Source organism: Cynocephalus volans, chromosome 2, assembly GCF_027409185.1.
Source record: "Cynocephalus volans isolate mCynVol1 chromosome 2, mCynVol1.pri, whole genome shotgun sequence".
Lineage (NCBI taxonomy): Eukaryota > Metazoa > Chordata > Mammalia > Dermoptera > Cynocephalidae > Cynocephalus > Cynocephalus volans.
Window position 1 is genome coordinate 233,651,848 of NC_084461.1, and position 20,348 is coordinate 233,672,195.

The 20,348-nt window shown below is 37.3% G+C and overlaps 1 protein-coding gene across 1 annotated transcript; it reads left to right on the plus strand.

Moving 5' to 3' along the window:
- Positions 1–1,496: 1,496 nt before the first annotated feature.
- On the plus strand, positions 1,497–18,787 carry DYDC1 (DPY30 domain containing 1). Its single transcript, XM_063083265.1, has 6 exons — positions 1,497–1,643; positions 2,228–2,329; positions 13,509–13,601; positions 16,460–16,516; positions 16,987–17,091; positions 18,758–18,787. Exons 1-6 carry the CDS (start codon positions 1,497–1,499, stop codon positions 18,785–18,787), a joined length of 534 nt encoding a protein of 177 aa, XP_062939335.1.
- Positions 18,788–20,348: the final 1,561 nt, after the last annotated feature.

The following is a 20,348-nucleotide window of genomic DNA, read 5'->3' on the forward strand; positions in this document are numbered from 1 at the left end:
GGCAGAGAGTAGAGAAGGGAGCAAGCTCCCCTGTGTCTTCCCCTAATGGCCCTAATCTCCTTCATGAGGGAGCCACCCTGTTGACCTAATTGCCTCCCAAAGGACACACCTCCTCATACTATCACATTGGTGGTCAGGATTTTGACATATGGATTTTGGGGGGACACAAGCATTCAGTTTATAACAGTTTTGTATTCCCAATACCTACCATGATGCCTGACATATAAAATAGACTAGTATAGATTGTTGAATAATTGAGTACATTTCATCAGATTTTCAGAAGAGCCTGGATTTCATAAAATATTCAGGGTGATTTGAGGGTGATCAGTTTTTCCAAAGCACTTGAAATACACAATGGTTACTGCATTTTTTTCTTTTCTTTTTTCAAAACAATCTGCTCTAAGATTCCGGTATATTGTCAAAACTGGAAAGACTGGGACTTAACTGGGAGAGTGGAGAAACTCATTCACTTGCCACCACAGAGAGACAATTGTGTCAGTCCTGTGATTAAAACACTCCTCAAGGAGATAGAGGAGCTTGTCTTGTAGCGGAAGGACAGACAGACAGACAGACACACACACACAATTCTCGGGTAGTGTGTCAAGTGCTGTGTGAGCTGCTTAGAGAAGGAGGAACTTCTCTGGTTTGCCTGTGAGAATGTTCAAGGAATGAGAAATGGTCTATGGCTTGTAGGTGAGGAGATATTTTCCAAGGTAAGAGACTGTGTGGGGTCACCACGTGCAAGAGTCATGGAGATGGAAAAGTGCCAGGCATGATCAGCAGAATGGCAGGACATGCAGTGGAGTTAGAACCCAGGGTGTGTTGGGGCAGGAGAGATATCTAGAGATGAGCCTGGAAAGAAAATTGGGGTAGATTGTGAGGAGCCTCATGTGCTATTCTTTGGAGGCTGAATTTTTATTCTTTGGCCTTGGAAGATTCATGGATTTTTTTCCCTAAAGGTGGACTATCGTGATGTTTTGTAAAATGGCTCTTATGGCTTAGGAGGAGCATCTCAGTGCAGTCATTAGGATTGATGCTATGGAATCAAGAGGTGTGTACAAACTCTTAGCTGTGTGATCCTGAACTGTGCACCTATACTTTTTGTGTCTGGGCTTGCTCATCTGCACAATGGTGATCACGAGACCAAATTTTCAGGTATGTTGTGAGGATTAAATGAGACACACATTGCTTGTCATAAAGTCATCTTGCAATCAGTAATGATAGTATCCCTTTTCTGAGTCTTGGACTTGAGAGCCCTTTAGGATTTTTGAAACTATTTTAGTTGTAGTGACTCCTGTGGAGCCCTTTTGAAAACGTAGAAGTTTTCTTGGGCTGGCTTGCTTGTGTTATACCTAACGGGAAGTGCCCGTGACTGGTGATAGGGTATAATGCTTTGTTGGCCTCACTGGACTTCACTCTTACTGTGACTTAATTGAAAATTTTCCGCACTAATGCAAAACATTTATTTTTTAGAAGTTTTTATTTAGGAGTTAGAAATGGAGTCAACATATCTTCGAAAGTGCCTTGGGACGTGTCTAACTCAAGGACTTGCAGAGGTGGCAAGAGTTCGCCCAGTGGATCCAATAGAATATTTAGCATTGTGGATTTACAAGTATAAGGAAAATGTGACCGTGCAAGAACTGGTAAGTATGGATCTACTTTAAGGAAATTAGGAGAGTAAAATAATTAGTTCAACAAGTCTGATTTTTTAAAAAGTTCAATATTGTTATTTCTTTCTGTTATAAAAATGTTTATTATACAAACACTTGGACAGCATGAAAAAGCAGAAAGGAGAAAACAATACTCAAGAAGACTTCTATTTACATTTTTAGGTATTTTCTTCTATGTGTAATCTTTTTTCTTCACTTTAGTCTGTAGATTATTTTTTACGTATTTAATTTTTGGCGGCTGGCTGGCATGGGGATCTGAACCCTTGACCTTGGTGTTACCAACATCGCACTCTAACCAACTGAGCTAACTGGCCAGCCCTGTAGATTATTATTATTTTTTATGTACTTGTAATTATATTCAATGTATAATTTTAATTTTGTGCTCTTTGTTCAAATAAAACACACATATCCCCAAATTATTATATAGTTTCCAAATGGATAGACTATAATTTACTTAACCCTTTTCCTATTGTTGGTGATTAAGATGCTTTCAGGATTGTTTTTACAAATTGTTTGGTCTCTTACAAGTAATGTACTATTCTTTTAAACAATGCTAGCAACAAAAGGAAATGGCCGAGTTGGAGCGTGAAAGAGAATTAGCTCTGATGGAGCAAGAAATGATGGAGAGGCCCAGAGAAAAGGAGATCTTGTTCCAGCAGGTGAGACAAATTGGAGAGTTCAGAGGTGACTGAAGTCAGTGGTGTCAACCTTGATGTGGAACTACCCAAATGCTGAAAAACTCCAGCTCTTGTTACTTAGATATGGCTCTCTATCATCTTCATCTTTATGTATATGTTTTCTTTGCTGGAGAAGCAGCAGCGATGAGGTAAGAGGACAACTCAGAGTGTGTCCTGTCATGGAAGCTGAGGTGAAAGAGCATTTGTAGACCTCAGTGGTCAACCATATTTATTGCTGAACTGAAAAGTGTTCCTTCAAGTCACTGGCAATTTGATGGGAGCAGTGAGGGTGGAATGGTGGGGATGGGATGGGTTAAGCAGGGGAAATGGAAAGTGTAGGTAACATTTTCAAGGAAGTTTTGAAGGAAGAAGAGATGTTTTTTGATTTAGGAACATGTAGGCAGGAGTGGGACATTAGGAAGTGCAGGGGATGATTCATTGAGTCAGCTTTCCATGGACAAGAGGAAATGGGATCTAGAATGTAGTTAGGCAGGTAGAAGGGCACTTCTTTGATAGATTGTGGCACCAGGCCATAATGAATGGATTAAAAATGGTGGTGATGGGCATGGTTTGTAGGGCTTTGAAAGGACAGTGGATGAGAAGGTTAGTCTCTCTCTCTGCTCCACTATTTTCTGCCATGTGAGACCCTGGGCCACCACCAAGATCCTCACCAGATGTGTTCCTTGACTTTGGACTTCCTAGCCTCCAAAACTGTAGGCAATAAATTTTGTTTTCTTTATAAGTCACCCAGTTCCAGGTATTTCGTTATAAGCAACAGAAAGGGACTAATACACAGAGGGAGAGAGGAGAGGATGGCATAGGTACATGTGGGTATGTAGGTTTCATGGCACAAAGTTGGAAGTAGCTTCTGTGCAACTATTTCTATCTTTTTTGTGAGGTAGGGACCATGACCATCTGCCAAGAATTAGGTGATAAGGTAGGAGGCATAGGGAGAGTGGTGAAGGTTTGAAATGGTGGGTTTGGAGAAGGGAAGAGAGAGTGGACCAAGAAAACATGGCATTACTTAGTAGCAGTTGGAGACCAAGTATTCATAATGGTGCCATTTGATTTTGTCATGTAATTATGTGACTTTCTTCACTTATGCCTAGATATCTGAGTAAAGATGCAGAGAAGGCATACTGTTTGATAGAAATAGATTTGGGGTAGCAGGATTGGGAGCTGAAGATGTTGGTAAGGGAATGATTGAAGGGATGGGTCATGGAGTATAGGCTGGATGGGGAAACTTATGGAGTGGCTTCTCAACTAAATTTATGGAGAGCTTCTAGTCTAAATTTAAGCCACATCTATAATTTTATCATATAGTATTTAATTTTATAGTCTCGACTTAAGTCCACACATTTTAAAAAGGGAAGGAAGCCTGTTGTTTGGATGCATAGATAAAAAGAAAAATGTAGAACTGGCAAATAGTTTCTCTGACTAATCTCTCATCCTTGATATTAAGGTAGGAAATTCTAGACACCTCAGATAGATAGAATGATTGAAAACTCTGCGGCTTCTGAGTCTTCATTTTCAGTCATTTGCTTATTCTTGAGGGGAAGTTGCAAAGTGTTGAGTTGGGTGTCAAACTATCATCCAAATAGGCAAGATGGAGGGGCTGAAGGACCCCCAGCCCAGGCCATTTCCCACCACTTAGAGAGGCCCAAGAGCCACCGGGCCCACACACCCTGAGTCAGCAGTGCTGGAACAGGAAGGCACTGTGGGACCCTCAGCCCAAGCTAGTCCCCACTGCCCAGAATTGGCAGTGCCTTCAGGATCCAGGCCAACATCAGGGTGGAATGAGGAGACCATGATACCCCCTGCCACAATGACTAAACACCAAAGGAAAGATACCAGGAATATGAAAAATCAAGAAAGTACATAACCACTAAAGGAAAATAATAACTCTCAAGCTCTAGATCCTATAGAACAGGAAGTCCTTGAAATGACTGACAAGGAATTTTGAGCAACAATTTTAAAGAAACTAAATGAGATACAATAAAACTCAGTTAGACAACACAGTGAAATGAGAAAAAATATACAGGACCTGAAAGAAGAAATACACAAAGAAATCAATGTCCTGAGAAAGAATGTGGCAGAGCTTGTGGAGCTGAAGGATTCATTCAACAAAATAAAAAACACAACAGAGAGTCTAACCAGCAGGCTAGAACAAGCAGAAGAGAGAATTTCTGAGCTTGAAGACAGGCTGTTTGAATTAACACAGGTGGACCAGAAAAAAGAATTTACAAAATTGAAGAAAATCTAAGTGAGATAACAGACAACCTTAAGCGCTTTAATATCCAAATTATGGGCATTCCAGAAGGGGAGGAAAAAGGAAATGCCATTGAAAACATATTCAATGAAATAATAACAGAAAACTTCTTGGGTATAGGGTAAGTCACAGATCTTCAGATTCAGGAGGCCAAAAGATCCCCAAACATATTCAACCCAAAAAAGTCATCTCCAAGGCATGTTAAACTCAAACTGGCAAAACTCAAAAACAGAAAATATTAAAAGCTGCAAGAGAGAAGCAGCACGTCACCTATAAGGGAGCCCTAATCAGACTAACCTCAGACTTTTCATCAGAAACCCTAAAAGCCTGAAAAGAATGGGATGATATATTCATAACACTAAAAGATAAAAATTGCCAGCCAAGAATATTTAACCCAGCAAAGCTGTCCTTCCAAAATGAAGGACAAATAGTATATTTCTGAGGCGAAAACTGTGGGAGTTCACTACCACATGACCAGCCTTACAAGAAATTCCCAAGGGAGTACTGGGTTTGATACCTGAAAACAACCATCACTTCCATGAATACTCAAGAAAGAACAAAACCAAGCAGTAAAACAAAAATGCTAGCAATAAAGAGAAAAAATAGTTTACCATCCCAAGAAACCAAAAAAACACAGAAGACAAACGGAAAATCAGAAAGAAAGGAACAAAAAGTACTTAAGACATCTAAACAAAAATCAATAAAATGCTAGAAGTAAATCAACATCTTTCAGTAATAACTCTAAATGTAGAAGGATTAAATTCCCCACTCCAAAAACAGAGACTGACTGGATTAAAAAGATGGACTCAACAATATGCTGCCTTCAAGAGACTCACCTCACCCGTAAAGACACACAGAGACTAAGAACGAAAGGATGGAGAAAGACATACCATGCAAACAGAAGTGAAAAATGAGCTGGAATAGCTATTCTTATATCAGATAAAATAGACTTTAAAGCAGAAACCATTAAAAGAGATAAAGAAGGCAACTATGTAATAATAAAAGGATCTATCCATCAAGAAGACATAACAATCATAAATACATATGCACCCAATATCAGAGCAGCCAGATTTATAAAGCAAACATTATTAGATCTAAGAATGAGATAGACACTAACACCATAATAGTGGGGGACCTGAACACCCCACTCTCAATATTGGACAGATCATATAGGCAAAATTTAATAGAGAAACACAAGATCTAAACAACACTTTAGACCAATTGAACTTGGCAGAACATTTATGGAACATTCCATCCAACAACCTCACAATACTCATTCTTCTCATCAGTACATGGAACATTTTTCCAGAATAGACCATGTGTTAGGTTACAAAGCAAGTCTTAAGATATTCAAAAAAATTGGAATTATTCCATGTATTTTTTCAGATCACAATGGATTATGATTAGAAATCAATAACGAAACTGTGGAAACTGTACAAACACATGGGAATTAAACAACATTCTTCTTAATGACATATGAGTCAAAGAAGAAATTAAACAGAAACTCAAAAAAATTATTGAAACTAATGAAAACAATGATACATCATACCAAAACCTGTGGGATACTGCAAACGCAGTACTAAGTGGGAAATTTATCGCATTAAATGCTTACTTCAGAAGAATGGAAAGATGGCAAGTAAACAACCTAACACTTCACCTTAAAGAACTAGAAAAACAAGAACAATCCAAATCCCAAATTAGCAGACAGAAAGAAATAAGATCAGAGCAGAGCTAAATGAAATAGAAACCTGAAAAATGATACAAAAGATTAGTGAAACAAAAGTTGGTTTTTGAAAAGATTAATAAAATTAACAAACCATTAGCAAAGCTAACTAAAAAAAAGAAGACTCAAATAACAAAAATTAGAAATGAAACAGGTGATATTACAACTGATACTTCAGAAATACAAGAAATACTTAGAGACAACAGCAAAGTGTATGCTAACAAATTTGAAAATCTGGAGGAAATGGATAAATTTCTGGGCACATACAAACTGCCAAAACCGAGCCAAGAAGATATAGAAAATCTGAACACACCAATAACAATAAAAGAGATTGAGGCTGTTATCAGAAGGCTCCAAACAAAGAAAAGCCCAGGACCGGATGGGTTTGCTTCAGAATACTACCAAACCTTCAAAGAGGAATTGATACCACTTCTGTACAAACTGTTCCAAAAGATTGAAACAGAGGCCATTCTCCCAAACTCATTCTATGAAACAAACATCACCTTGGTACCAAAACCAGACAAAGATACAACAAAAAAGAAAACTATAGGCCAAGATATTTGATGAATATAGGCGCAAAAATCCTCAATAAAATACTAGCTAACAGAATATGGCAACACATACACAAAATTGTACACCACGATCAAGTGGGATTCATCCCAGGGATGCAAGGTTGGTTCAATATACGCAAATCAATAAATGTGATACACCATATCAATAAAATCAAACACAAGGACTATATGATCATCTCTATAGATGCCAAAAAAGCATTTGACATTCGTTCACGACAGAGTCTCTACAAGTTAGGTATCGATGGAAAGTATCTCAACATAATTAAAGCCATATATGATAAGCCCACTGCCAATATCATTTGGAATGGGAACTAGACAAGCATCCCCACTCTCGCCACTCCTATTCAATGTAGTGTTGGAAGTACTAACCAGAGCAATCAGAGAAGAGAAGGAAATAAACGGCATCCAGACTGGAAAAGAAGTCAAACTGTCCCTGTTTGTGGATGACGTGATCCTGTATATCAAACAGCCTAAAGCCTCTACAAAAAACCTCTTAGAGTTGATGAATGATTTCAGCACAGTAGCAGGATACAAAATCAACACACAAAAATCAGTAGCATTTCTATACTCCAATAGTGAACATGCAGAAAGAGAAATCAAGAAAGCTACCCCATTTACAATTGCCACCAAAAAAATAAAGTACTTAGGAATAAAGTTAACCAAGGATGTGACAATTCTCTACAAAAAGAACTGTAGTAGTGTCCATCATCAGATGAGTGGATACAGAAAATGTGGTGTATCTTCACAATGGATTTCTACTGTGCTATAAAAAAGAATGAAATACTGCCATTTGTAACAAAATGAATGGACTTCAAGAAAATTATATTAAATGAAACAGAAAGAAATACCAAGTTCTCACTTATTTGTGGGAACTAAAATAAATAAATATACAAACAAAGGGTGGCAGGGGGGAAATAGACACAACAATCACTGCAATTCCTTGAACTTGTTAAGTGAACAGATATGATGTAGTGGGTTGTGGGGAGCAGAAGGAGCGGGGGAGAAAGAGGAACAGGTAAATCAACTACGATTTATACTGAGAAGTTAAATTTAAAAAACAAACAAACAAAAAAACCCAGTAAATCCCCATATAGGCATGATGTGTACTGTAGTAACTGCAACTATGAATGAGGATCTGTCCTTCCTCTTACAGCTCTTATGGCTAGTATCTGTCCTCTATTTGTTTCAAAAGAATTCTCAGCAGTTCTCCTTCCCCAAGGCAATTCCATTACAAAAGGGAGATACTCAACTTTCTTTGACTCACCTACTTTATCTTAGTTACATAAAATTTGGCAATAGTGGAAATTAAAACAGTTCTCTAGCCATATCATGTTGACCAGTACGAACTAATCTGCTCTGCATTGCACCCTCAGCATTGTATTGGTATGTGGAATATACTAAAAAGCAAATGTACTTCACAGGGCCTGGTTTTCCAAAGCCTTGCAGTTTCAAATATTGACCTTGCAGAGGACTGGAAATTTTCCTCTGGCTAGTGAGTCTTTGTTGCAAGATAAGAATTGTGGTACAGCTGGTTGCTGGCTCAAGGACAGACTAGTTACTGATTGTTATGTAAAGATACTGAGAAATTACTGTAAGAAGGAATGTTTGCTAAGATCAAGCTTTTGTTGATAAGATCACTTAATTGTCTACTGGAATGTCATCTGGCTTGTTTCACTGAAAGTTACCAGCTGATATTGTTAAACTATAACCCCACCTATTTCTCTTCCTGTAACTTCCTGGTCTGGAAAATAAATGCAGGAAGAGAACCCCAATTCGGGGTTAATTCCCTGAGGAAGGGTTGCTTCTTGCTGGAGGGTCCCAGGGAAGTTAACCCCTTTTGGGGACTTCTCACTGTTCAGAAGAGATGGGCTTTGAGTAATGCTTTGCGTCTCCATCACCCAGGGGAAGTGGGTGACAAATCCGTGGGGGGCAAAGCAACACAAAGCAACATTGGTAGGTTGAAGATAAAATAATATTCTGTAGAAGATTTTGTGGCCAGTTAAAGAAGTGGATTGATGGGCAGAAATAGATGAGAGAAAGGCTAAGATGGAGAGAAACATAGAGGCCTCTCGGTGCCTTCTGAACCACGGGAGCTGAAGCATGGAGAGGCTGGTTACACTGACCAATCCACTTGATATTTAACAACTGCACTTTGCATTACGGTGAGAGATTGGAGTTATTTCACTTCCTCTACCAATGTTAATTAAGTGATACTATTTCTGTATTTCAAATACCCCATCACTTTTGTCTTAGTGGAAATAACATAGGAATACCAAAAACCTTTTGTTAATAAAATATTCATCACTGTTTATTATACCTTTATTTGTAAGAATGTATTATTTAAAAGTATTATTTAGAAAATGTTGTAAAATGCTCTTAATGGGATGAGCTTAGCTTGCTTATGGGATGGTGCTGGACTGATAATGAGAAATTATTTTCTAGCTTAGGAATTGGCAAACTTTCTGTAAAGGGTCAGGTAGAAGATATTTTATGCTTTGCAGGCCAAGAGGCAAAATTATGAATATTTTGTAGGTATTATGGTATTATGTAGGTATATCAAGAGAGAGAACAAATTCCTACAAAATGTTGCATTAATGAAATTCAAATAATGGTGATAATAATAAAAATAGAATATAATTTTTTTGTTGTATTACAGGTTTACTAATGAGAATTTTTTTTAGAAAATAACATTTCACTTAATTGGAGTTCAAAGTTAGTGTTCCTTATCATTGAAATTTTTATATAAACATTAGAAATGCTTATGTATTAATGCTGATCTGTAATAAGTTTTTATGTATTTCATCTTTGAAAATATCTTTTCACCCGGATAGGTACTGTCAAATATTGATATCAATCCATGTGTATATAATTTAAATTAAGCATATTAATCTCTAAGAAGGCATTTGTAGAACTCATTAGCTTTTTCTCTTGATATCTGCCTTTTAGTGTGTCATTACCTTGTAGATTAATCACTTCCAGTTGAAGGTTGGTAGAAGCTTCTTAATTGCTCAGTTAAATAGATTTTGAAATTGAAAATTTCCTTTGCATTTACACTGAGGCCTAAAAAATACTCTGGAACTGTAGTTTGAGGTTGGAAAATATATCCACTGCCAATATGTGTGGGAATGGAGGTGTTGTTTTAGTTTTTGACAGCACTGGAAGAATGTGAAGCAGCTTGACATTATTTGCGATTCAAACAACATGAGTTGTTGTTGAAGTGACTTTACTGCATTGTAAGTTTTACATATCAGTGCTGTTTTGCCTTATAATTTTAGGTTTAATTAAGGAACATTATCAAGTCTGCAGCAAAAGCTAATTTCTAAGGCCACGTAACGTTTGATAATAGTGGTTGGAAATGGTTCTTCTCATTCAGTAAAATTAAAATCTTGTACACAAATAACCTATCTGAAAAAAAAATCAAGAAAACAATTCTATTTACAATAGCATTAAAAAGAATAAAACTTATGAATAAATTTAACTAAGGAGGTAAAACAGAAAACTATAAAACACTAATAAAAAATTGAAGAAGTTATAAATAAATGGAAAGAAATGCTGTGTTCATGGATTGGAAGAATTAATATTGTTAAAATGTCCAAAATACCTGAAGCAATCTACATATTCAACTTAATCTCTATTAAAATTCCAATGGCGTTCTTCACAGAAACATAAAAAAAATTCTAAAATTCATATGGAACTACAGAAGACCCTGAATAGCAAAAGCAATCCTGAGAAAGGAAAACAAAGTTGGAGGCAGCACATTACCTGTTTCCAAATTATATTACATAGCTATAGTCATTGGTACTGGCATAAAAACAGGCACATAGACCATTGGAACAGAATAGAGAGCCCCAAAGTAAAACCAAGCATATATGGTCAACTAATTTTCAACAAGGATTAAAGACCTGAACATAAGACCAGAAACCATAAAACTGATAGAAGAAAACATAGTATGGGAAAACTCCTTGACATTGGACTTGGCAGTGAGTTTTTGGATACAACACCCAAAGTACAGGCAACAAAAGCAAAAATAAACAAGTGGGACTAGCCCAAATGCAAACATTCTGCACAGCAAAGGAAACAGTCAACAAAATAAAAAGGCAGCCTACAAATTGCTAGAAAATACCTGCAAACCATGTATCTGATAAGGGGTTAATATTCATAATGTATAAGGAACTCAAACAACTCATTAGCAAAAAAATGAGTAACTCAGTTAAAATATGGGCAAAGGACCTGAATAGACTTTTCTTCAAAGAAGACATAAAAATAGCCAACAGGTATATGATAAGGTGCTCAACATCATTAATCATCAGGGAAATGCAAGTGAAACCACTATAAAATATCACCTCACACCTGTTAGGATGGCTATTATCAAAAAGGGAAAAGATAACAAGCGTTGATGAAGGTGTGGAGAAAAGGAAATGTTTGTACACTGTTGGTGGGAATGTAAATTGGTACAGTCCATATGGAAAGAAGTATGGAGGTTCCCCCAAAAATTAAAAATAGGATTTACCATGTCCAGCAATCCCATTTCTGGGTGTATATCCAAAAGAACTGAAAATAGGATCTTGAAAGCATATTTTCACATTCATGTTCATTGCAGCATTAGTCACAATAACCAAGATAGGAAAACATAAATGCCTGTTGACAGATGACTGGATGAAGCAATTGTGTTACACGCACGCGCGCGCACGCACGCACGCACGCGCACGCATGCACACGCACACGCACGCTCACACACGCACGCACACACACACGCACACACACGCACTCACGCACACGCGCACGCACGCACGCACGCGCACACACACACGCACACACGCATGCACGCACGCACACACGCACTCACGCGCGCACGCACACGCGCACGCACGCACGCGCGCACGCACGCACGCGCGCGCGCACACACACACTAAAGAGCGAATGATAGTCACGTTGACACTACTGGCTCAATAACATGATAGATTTTCAAATATTTTCTGCAAAGTAGCTGCTGTTGAATACTTCCAACCTTTAAACACTTTATATTTTCTCACAGTTTGTAAATTTTTTCAACTAAGCCTTATTGCATACCACATACATTTCTATCACTATCAGTTGTAACACATCTTAGCGGATCTCACTTCAGGTTGTATTGCATTAGTGTTTCTCAACTTTGAAAATATTCTTGCCTGTAATTTTTCCATAAAGACTATTCATAAAGGCTGATTCTTCTATCACTTCAAACTCAGCATTGACTCTAAATAAACAGCAGCTGAGCAGTGCTGGGAACATCTGTCTACTCGTTAAGAGCCAAGGAAAACCACTCAAAATCATTTGCCTTGTTTTATATACTATTGATGTTGCACCCAATGTCACCTCTCTCCCCAGCCATCCTCAGCAAGAGGCTGAGATCTTAAACACGCTTGTTTTTTTCTGGACTCATTTCTTCAGCCATTGAAATCAAACATGTTTTAATGAACTTACCATTGATAAATGTCTTTCCTTGCTTGGATAACCAATGGACTACTTGGAAACTTACTTTTGCTACAGCCATATTTTCATTTTTAATATTTGTGAAGAAATTGTGCTTTAATGAAATGATTGTTTTAAATTTTCCAATTTTTCTGACTTTACTTTCATGTGAGTTGGGAATATTGTGAGTGCTTCTTCTGTAATGTTGATGCTTATTGTATTCTTTTAGCACAGTGTCAATGTATAATAAAAACCATATTTTGCCATTTAATTTGATAACAATAGTCTACACTCCATTCGGCCTTAGAAGTGTGGCATTCAGAGTTCACTTTTTTTCTCGTTTTGACATGATGGATACAATAAAAAATAATTATGGTATAGTGATACTGTGGCTCTCCAAACACTGTTGAGATATAAAGATGTCACTGTGATTTGTAGTGTCCTGAGCAGCAGTGCAAAGCCATGAGAGTGCCACATACAGTCTCTGTTACAACTACTCCACTTTGCTGTTGTAGCACAAAAACAGTCATAGACCATACATAAGCAAAGGAGCATGGCTGTGTTTCAATAAAACTTTATTTATGGATGCTGAAATTTGAATTTCATACAATTTTAAAGTGCCATGAAATATTATTATTTTGATTTTTTGCAATTGTTTCAAGGTGTAAAAACTATTTTTAGCTTGTGGGCTGTACAAAAACAGGAGTTGGGTCAGATTTGGCCTGCAAGCTTTACTGCTGATGCCTATTCCAGTGTGATGTATATGTTCAGTTGGGACCAAATATATTGTTGATTATCCATGGTTTCAAATAGTATTCTTAAAATTTTCTCACCCACTAGAGAGAAGTTGGTAGACTCATCTATGCTTAAAGAGATTTTATTTGAAAAAAATTACTTCAGTCTCATTTTCAGCTTCAAGAAGAACAGAGAAAATTACTTGATTTGGTACAATTTGTGCTTTCCACAATTAGCAGTTAAGAAAGCTCCTATTTTTATTTATACTTCAGGAAATATCTGTAAAAGCTACAGTATTAGGTGGCTGTGGCCATTTATTTTTGTAAGTTTCTGAAATTTAGGTGGGTATATGCTTAATTATCTTGCAATTGATCTGACTGTAATATGGCTAATATGTTTCTGAATGTTTAGGAACAGCTGGCGCTCCAGCTGGAGGCGGAAATGCAAGAAAAAGAGAAACAGAGAATAGAAGAATTACAAAGAGCTCAAGAACAATTAAAGAAGGTAATTTGAAGTTTTATAAATGTTTGTTTTATTTAAAACCTTTCAGAATCCTCAAACTGTTTCTTCCAACTGTTATAGCAGAAAGACCATGGGATTCATAATCTAAATACGTGCCACACATTAGCTGTGTGACTTCAACTAGTCTTATAACCTTTTTCAGTCTCAGTTTACTTGTTTCAAAAATAGGGATAGCAGTATGTATAAAATTATTAGTGATACCTCACTGGATTGTTTTGATGATCAAATATGATCACATATATGAAATGACTTTGTGAGCAGTAGAGTTCTCTAATAGTGTTATCATCAACATTTTAGTCAAGAACTAGCTGTTCCTAATTATGCTAGCTGATATTGAAGTTTAAATTCTTCGTAATGTTGATATTCTGATCTCTGAGGCAGTAGTATGTCTCTTCATGTTAGATGTATTAACAACAATAACTTACATTTTAAAAATATGTTTTTATTTGGATTTTCATGTATTTTATTTAAATAAACTATGCAGTAACTTATTTCAACAAAGTCCATATTTATTAATTGTATCTGTGTAATGTCAGGCCTCCAGTTTGACCAACATTTCCTGGTGTCCAAAAAGTATGTGTCATCTAGACCAAACTTCAGAATGACTGAGTTTATAGCTACTATCTCTTACTCAGGTGTTATTCCACTTATTTATTCCATAGTTAAAATTAAAAATAGAAACAAGTTTTAGAGAATACGTGTAATATGTTTATTAATGGGTTAAATGAAGGCATCATTGTATAAAGCAATTTTTTAAAAGCGTGAAGAGTGAATTGAAACAAAAAAAATGAGATTTTAAAAGATAAATTCAAAGCCCTATACATAGTTTTAAAAAATACAGATGCTGCAGTTTTCTCAGTCTGAGTGTAGTAGTAACATGGGTATACACATATGCACACAACACAGAAGCATCGTCTTTCTACTTAGCCATTATTCAGTGATATAAAATGAAAGAGGAAAAATAGGAACATATCAAGGAAGACGATCAAAATGAGGAAATTTAAAGTATTTTCTTTCAAGGTGACCTGATAGCTATGTTTGAGTGCTTGAAAGTCTGTGGCTCCAGAGGGTCACACCCATGTTATTTTACTATCTCCAGGCATCATCAGCTTGTGTAACCGGAGTTGTAATAACTTTAATAATTCATATTCCTACTGACTCATCATCCCTCACCTCCCCCCACCTACAAATTACTTCTCTCTCGCCCATTGCTCAGAGATGATTCCGTTCACGTCCTTTGCTCTGGCCTTCTTGTGGCTACAGACACACAACTGAAACTATCATTTGCCAAAGAAAATTTATTGGGAGGATACTGTGTTGAAGAACGGGTTTAACACCTAAATCATGAAGGGCTCTGGTACAACTAGGCGTTCTAGACCTTTGGGAGTAAGAGAATCGAATGCTGCCAGGGCTCTCACCTCTGCTGCTCTCTGGCTGTTAGTTTCAGTCTCTCTCACTGTGGCCTGGGTGGCTGCACGTGGGTGAGGAACATGGTCCTTAGTGACTCCCAAGCCTCATAATCTGTGGCTCTTTGCATCTGAGAGGATTGGATTCATTTTCTGGTTTCAGTTAAGAAAAGAATCTTGGGGGAGGATTCTGCCTGTCTTAATTTGTGTCAAATATGAATCCCCATGGCTGGGGATGTGGTCCTATAATAACATTCCCAGTATAGCCATGTGGATGCAAGATAAGTTACCAGAAGAATGGGGTGGTCTTGGGAAAACAGCACCATGTATGTCCCTATAATTATGGTGACCATATGTAAGGTCATGAAATCACTAGTCTTCCAATAGCCAAAATGAATCAACTCAGGATCAGTTAGGCCATTTTGTTGCCTTAGAATGAAAAGATAGACACCATAGCAAGGTTTGGCTTGGCTAGAACGTTTTCCACATTCAGAAAGAGGCCTCCCATGTTGGGCAGTACATTCCTACTGCAGTGTTCATGGTATTGTACAGGGCGCCACTCAAGTACCAAAGTGAGGATTCATGCATTGGGTAGTGGCTGGGGCCAGATTAATTCTTTCAGAAATATTTACTTCTTTCTCACTATGTGCACAACTCTACCTAACTGCAAGTTCTCTTTACAGTCTTTTGTTCTAAGGTTTTATTAGAATGTTTATATTGTCACTTTTTACATTTACTAATAATTTGGCTTCAGTTTGAATGTTTCAGCCCATTTAATTTTTTAAAAAGAGGGAACATCAGCATTTGTATTTTTTAAAACTATGTTCAGGGCTTTTATTATATGTAAAACATGGTTGTCTTCTGTTAGTATAGAGTAGTAAATGAGACTGTGATCTGCAGTTTTGTATTAAGTGTATTCAGATCACTCCTTAAAAAATGACAATTTTTGCTGTTACTTTCATCACCTTGTATGTTTTTTGTTAACATTTCTTATGCCTTATTTTAAAATTGACTCTCAAACTGCAATGCCTTTGAGGGCAGATGTTTTTATAGAGCTCCGTTGACCTAATAGTTCAGCATTTGTATTAAGTTTTATTTTGAGATCTCATCAGATTCCTAATCATAACTCATACAAATGTGTTTAATATTGGACTTTGCTGATATGCTTGAGTATCTACAATTTTTTTTTCTTTAAATCATAGCCATATGGTTTTGTATTTTGTTATGTTTCTCTTTTATTGATGGGCATGCAGTGGGTGTTTTTTGGAAATGGCCAATTTCTGTTAAACTATTTCTGGAAGAAAATTTTTTTAAAAAAAGAATTTTTGCTGTTAAACTTACCATAGCATTATGTAAAAATAAAAATGCTTGAAAATATAATGTGATCAAAATGAAGTACATTTAGAGTATTTTCTTTATTTTTATATATTATAGCAGATGAGAATGAATATAGAAAATATAGCTAAGAGTGAAGATACTTTACATTCAGAGGTGAGAAGAAAAAGTTACTCTATGATATGTAAAATGAATGAGTTTCCTGGAATGTAAAACTTCATTTTGATGCATTAGTACCTAATTTTTAATAAATATGTTATCAAAACTGATAGTCCAAATATATATTTTACTAATAAAAAGTCACAAATATGATATGCTTTGAAGCAAAATCTCAAAGTGGATAAAAATTGGATATTCAGTTTGTGTTTGTATTTTTAGAACCTAGAATATACTGAAACATTACACACAGAATTACTTACAATTATATATTTTAAATTTCCGAATGTATTTTTTATAAATTACACCATTTATTACTAGAATTCTCTTGTCATTAACAAGTATTGGTTAATTCAATTAACAATGTTGAATTTTAATGCTGTAATTCAGAAATTTCTTCTCAAAATTGAAAAAAGTAATGTATTAATTTCAAGGTTATTTAAAAGTAAAAATGAATTCTATGATTGTAGGAATCATCAGTAGATTCAGGCAAAACACTAGCTGAAATTAGTGATAGGTATGGAGCGCCTAACTTGAGCAGAGTGGAAGAACTTGATGAACCAATGTTATCTGATGTAAGTATCAAAATGTTTTGTAAAAGCAGATTTTTTTTTTTTTTTTTTTTTTTTTTTTACGTTGGTAGAGCCTAGCGCAGATGAGGCCAGGGTTGGTTGGCAAATGGGCCTTTTGCTTCACAGAAAGACAATCTGTTCCCTGGTTGCTGACCACGTTCGTCACTGGCATTCTGCCCTTTTGCAAAGTGTGTCATTGACATATCTACATCTATATCAGTACGTAGTGGCAGCATAGAGATCCAAACCCTTGACCTTGATGTTATAACACCACGCTCTAACAAACGGAGCTAACTGTCCAGCCCCATATCTATATCAATATCTCTATCCATCCATCTATATCTGTGTACTTTGGAGTTAGACTTTGAAAATCTCAAAACCTCTTCAAAATGTGTATTTAAAATCATTTCGTGAAATACATGATCTTTAAATGTGGGGGAGCACCATTTTGATTCTCAGTAAATATCCTGAGTGCATGCTCTTAGAGTATATAGGTACATTTGTTTATTTAACAAACATATCATGTCTTCTGTGTGCCAGATGCTCTTATGAATAAGACAGGTGGTTCTGACCTTGTGGAGTTTCCTGTCTAGTGAGGGAAACATGATTAGACAAGCATTTAGTAGTCATTGTTATAATGACTAGGTAACCTGTTGTATAAACCAGTATGCATTTGATAATGAAAGGAGGAGCTATTAATAATTGAGTCACATCATTAGGTGTAAACCAGGAGGTTTACAGAAGGGTACAACTGGCCACTTTAATCAGCGGGCACTGACAAAGTGGGACAGTCAGCACAGTTGAGGAATCTTGGTCATAGAAGGCTTCTGGAAGGAGGTTAACTGTTTGTTACTCAGTGGTGGGGTGGAGGGCTGAGGAGAGTGTTCCAGGCAAAGGGCACAGAAAGTGTGAAGACCCAGTTAGGAGAGAGTATAGAGAGAGTGAGACTAGGAGAGATGACATGAGGCAGGAGAGAAAGTCAGGGCCAGACAATGAAAAGACACGTAATTCCTGCTTGGAGTTTAGATTTTATCCTAAAGGCAGTGGAGGCCGAAATGATCAGAACTGCATTGTAGAAAGACCATCTGGCTGCAGTGTGGAGAAGGGATGGAGAAGTAAGTGTGAGGAGACCAGTTAGAAGCTGTGACAGTGATCTAGAGTGACAAGACATGGTGTCTTCAATAACTGTTTAGAAAGCAGGGCTGGAAGGACTTGGTGCTAGTCTGTCAGCGGGTAAGTTTTTATTAAATGTCTGCTCTGATTTGGCACTATGCAGGAGGCTAGAAAACAGCAGTGAACAAACACTTTCCCTTTGGGGCCATGGGCTAGTGGGAACGATACTCTAGGGGAGTGAGTAATGTACCTCGGGGACAGTGCAGTGTGTGAGACTCTTAGAAATTCCAGCACTTAAGGGGTGGCCACAGGAAAAGGACCTCAAGAAGAATGAGAAAGGATACCAAGAAAAGCAGAAGAAATGATGTTAATAACTCTTTAAGAACATAACTTATGATTGTATTCTATTTGGATATTGTTTGAAATTATCCGAAACCCTCAAAAAACTTCATTTACATAGTCTCATAGAAATTACCTAAACTCTATTTTCTTTGGCTTGCACCCTTTCACAGTTCTAATTGTATTAAAGCATATTTACTTTTTATTTTACTTTTAGGTTGCATTAAACATTGATCAAGATTTGTAGGATCAACCAACCTAAGGGCAATAAATAAACTTTTCTGCTTGTTTCAAGTTTCAAATCATGAGGTTCTCAATTAGTATTTTTTCCCTCCAAACTTGAATGCTACTTTTCTTTCCTCTAAAGACAATTCTGTAAATGGGCTCCAAGGGTATCCTTGGAATGTTGTTTTGGATCCCCCAGCGCAACTGGCTATTCATATGACTTCACTGGGAGAACAGGAGAGAATTTGCTGATGCAACCAAGAGAGGCAAATGGGAGAAGAGCTGAAAGAATGTGTGCATCGATGTGAGAACAAGATTGCCTGGGAGGAAAGCTACTGGCCTGTGAGAAGTGAACGAGGCTGCCCCTCTTTAGGGCTCAGGAGCCTTCATCTAGCTTTACATATGGCGTTTCCTCCTGGGAGCGAATATTAAGCTTTCTGCAGTTTTCTGGGAAGTGATGCTTTGTAGGTGGACTTAATCCACATTTATATGGTGGCGCTGGTGTGGTGAAGGGGTATTTCACCACTGTCCCAGTGAGGGAGTTTTCTCAAGCTTAGCTGTTCATCTCCACCCAAGGAAAGATGTGGGGACTGTCCCTTCCTCTCCTCTCTGCCCAGCTTGGTGTCCAGGGTTCTGTCTTCTTCTTTGGACTTTATGAAGTCCAGGGATGTTGTAGGGAGTGTCCACACAGAGTGAGTTGAATGGGGACCAAACAAAGTCTGGGGTGCAAAGAAGCATCGTCACTTCTGGGTTAATCAACGGGCTCAAATACTGGGGCAGCTGTTGAAGGGAAGGTCTCACTGGATACAGGCTACACACTCGGCCCCTTTGAATTTTTAGGTCTAGCCTTGGACTTTGGGGAGAACCTTATTTCCTTTACAAAATTCTTTCAAATCTAAGACTGTGGTGTGAGTTCTTTCTGTTCTTAAGGGCACAAATAAGAAAACACAAATGCCAGAAAGAGACTCCCTTTTTGAAAAAGAAATTCTGTTTGTGCTTACAATATCCTTTTCCTGAGGCGGTGAGAATAGAACAGCCCAGTTGCTTAAGTGGTGCTGTGGTTTGACTGTGTTCCCCAAAGTTCACGTGTTGGAAACCTAATCCTTAATGCAGCAGTGTTGAGAGGTGGGACCTTTAAGAGGTGATGAGGTCATGAGGTCTCTTCTTTCATGAGTGGGTTAATGTCATTGTCATGGGAGTGAGTTAGGTATTGAGAGAGTGGACTTGTTATAGAAGCCAGTTTGGTTCTCTCTTGCTCTCCTGCTCTTGCGCTTTCTTGCTTTCCGCCTTTTGCCATGGGATGACACAGCAAGAAGGCCTTCACCAGATGTGGGCCCCTCAACCTTGGACTTCCCAGCCTCCAGAACTGTAAGAAATAAATTGTTTTTCTTCATAAATTACCCAGTCTGTGGTATTCTGTTATAGCAACACAAGGGACTAAGACAAATGGGAAGACAAAAAAAGGAAAAAAAAAATAATAGAAAAAATATGTTTCATTGAAAAGAATTGTTATTCTGTCATATGAGTTCTGTACATTTTTGAGAGAAAAGTCCCATGTGCCCTGGAGAGATAACTTCTGTGTC

What these genes read in the sequence shown, in the direction of transcription:
- DYDC1 (XM_063083265.1), top strand. Translation starts at nt 1,497, where the DNA reads ATGGAGTCAACATATCTTCGAAAGTGCCTTGGGACGTGTCTAACTCAA. An exon ending in ATGTGACCGTGCAAGAACTG is followed by an intron (nt 1,644 to 2,227) that starts GTAAGTATGGAT and finishes AAACAATGCTAG; the next exon opens with CAACAAAAGGAAATGGCCGA. An exon ending in CTCAAGAACAATTAAAGAAG is followed by an intron (nt 13,602 to 16,459) that starts GTAATTTGAAGT and finishes TATATATTATAG; the next exon opens with CAGATGAGAATGAATATAGA.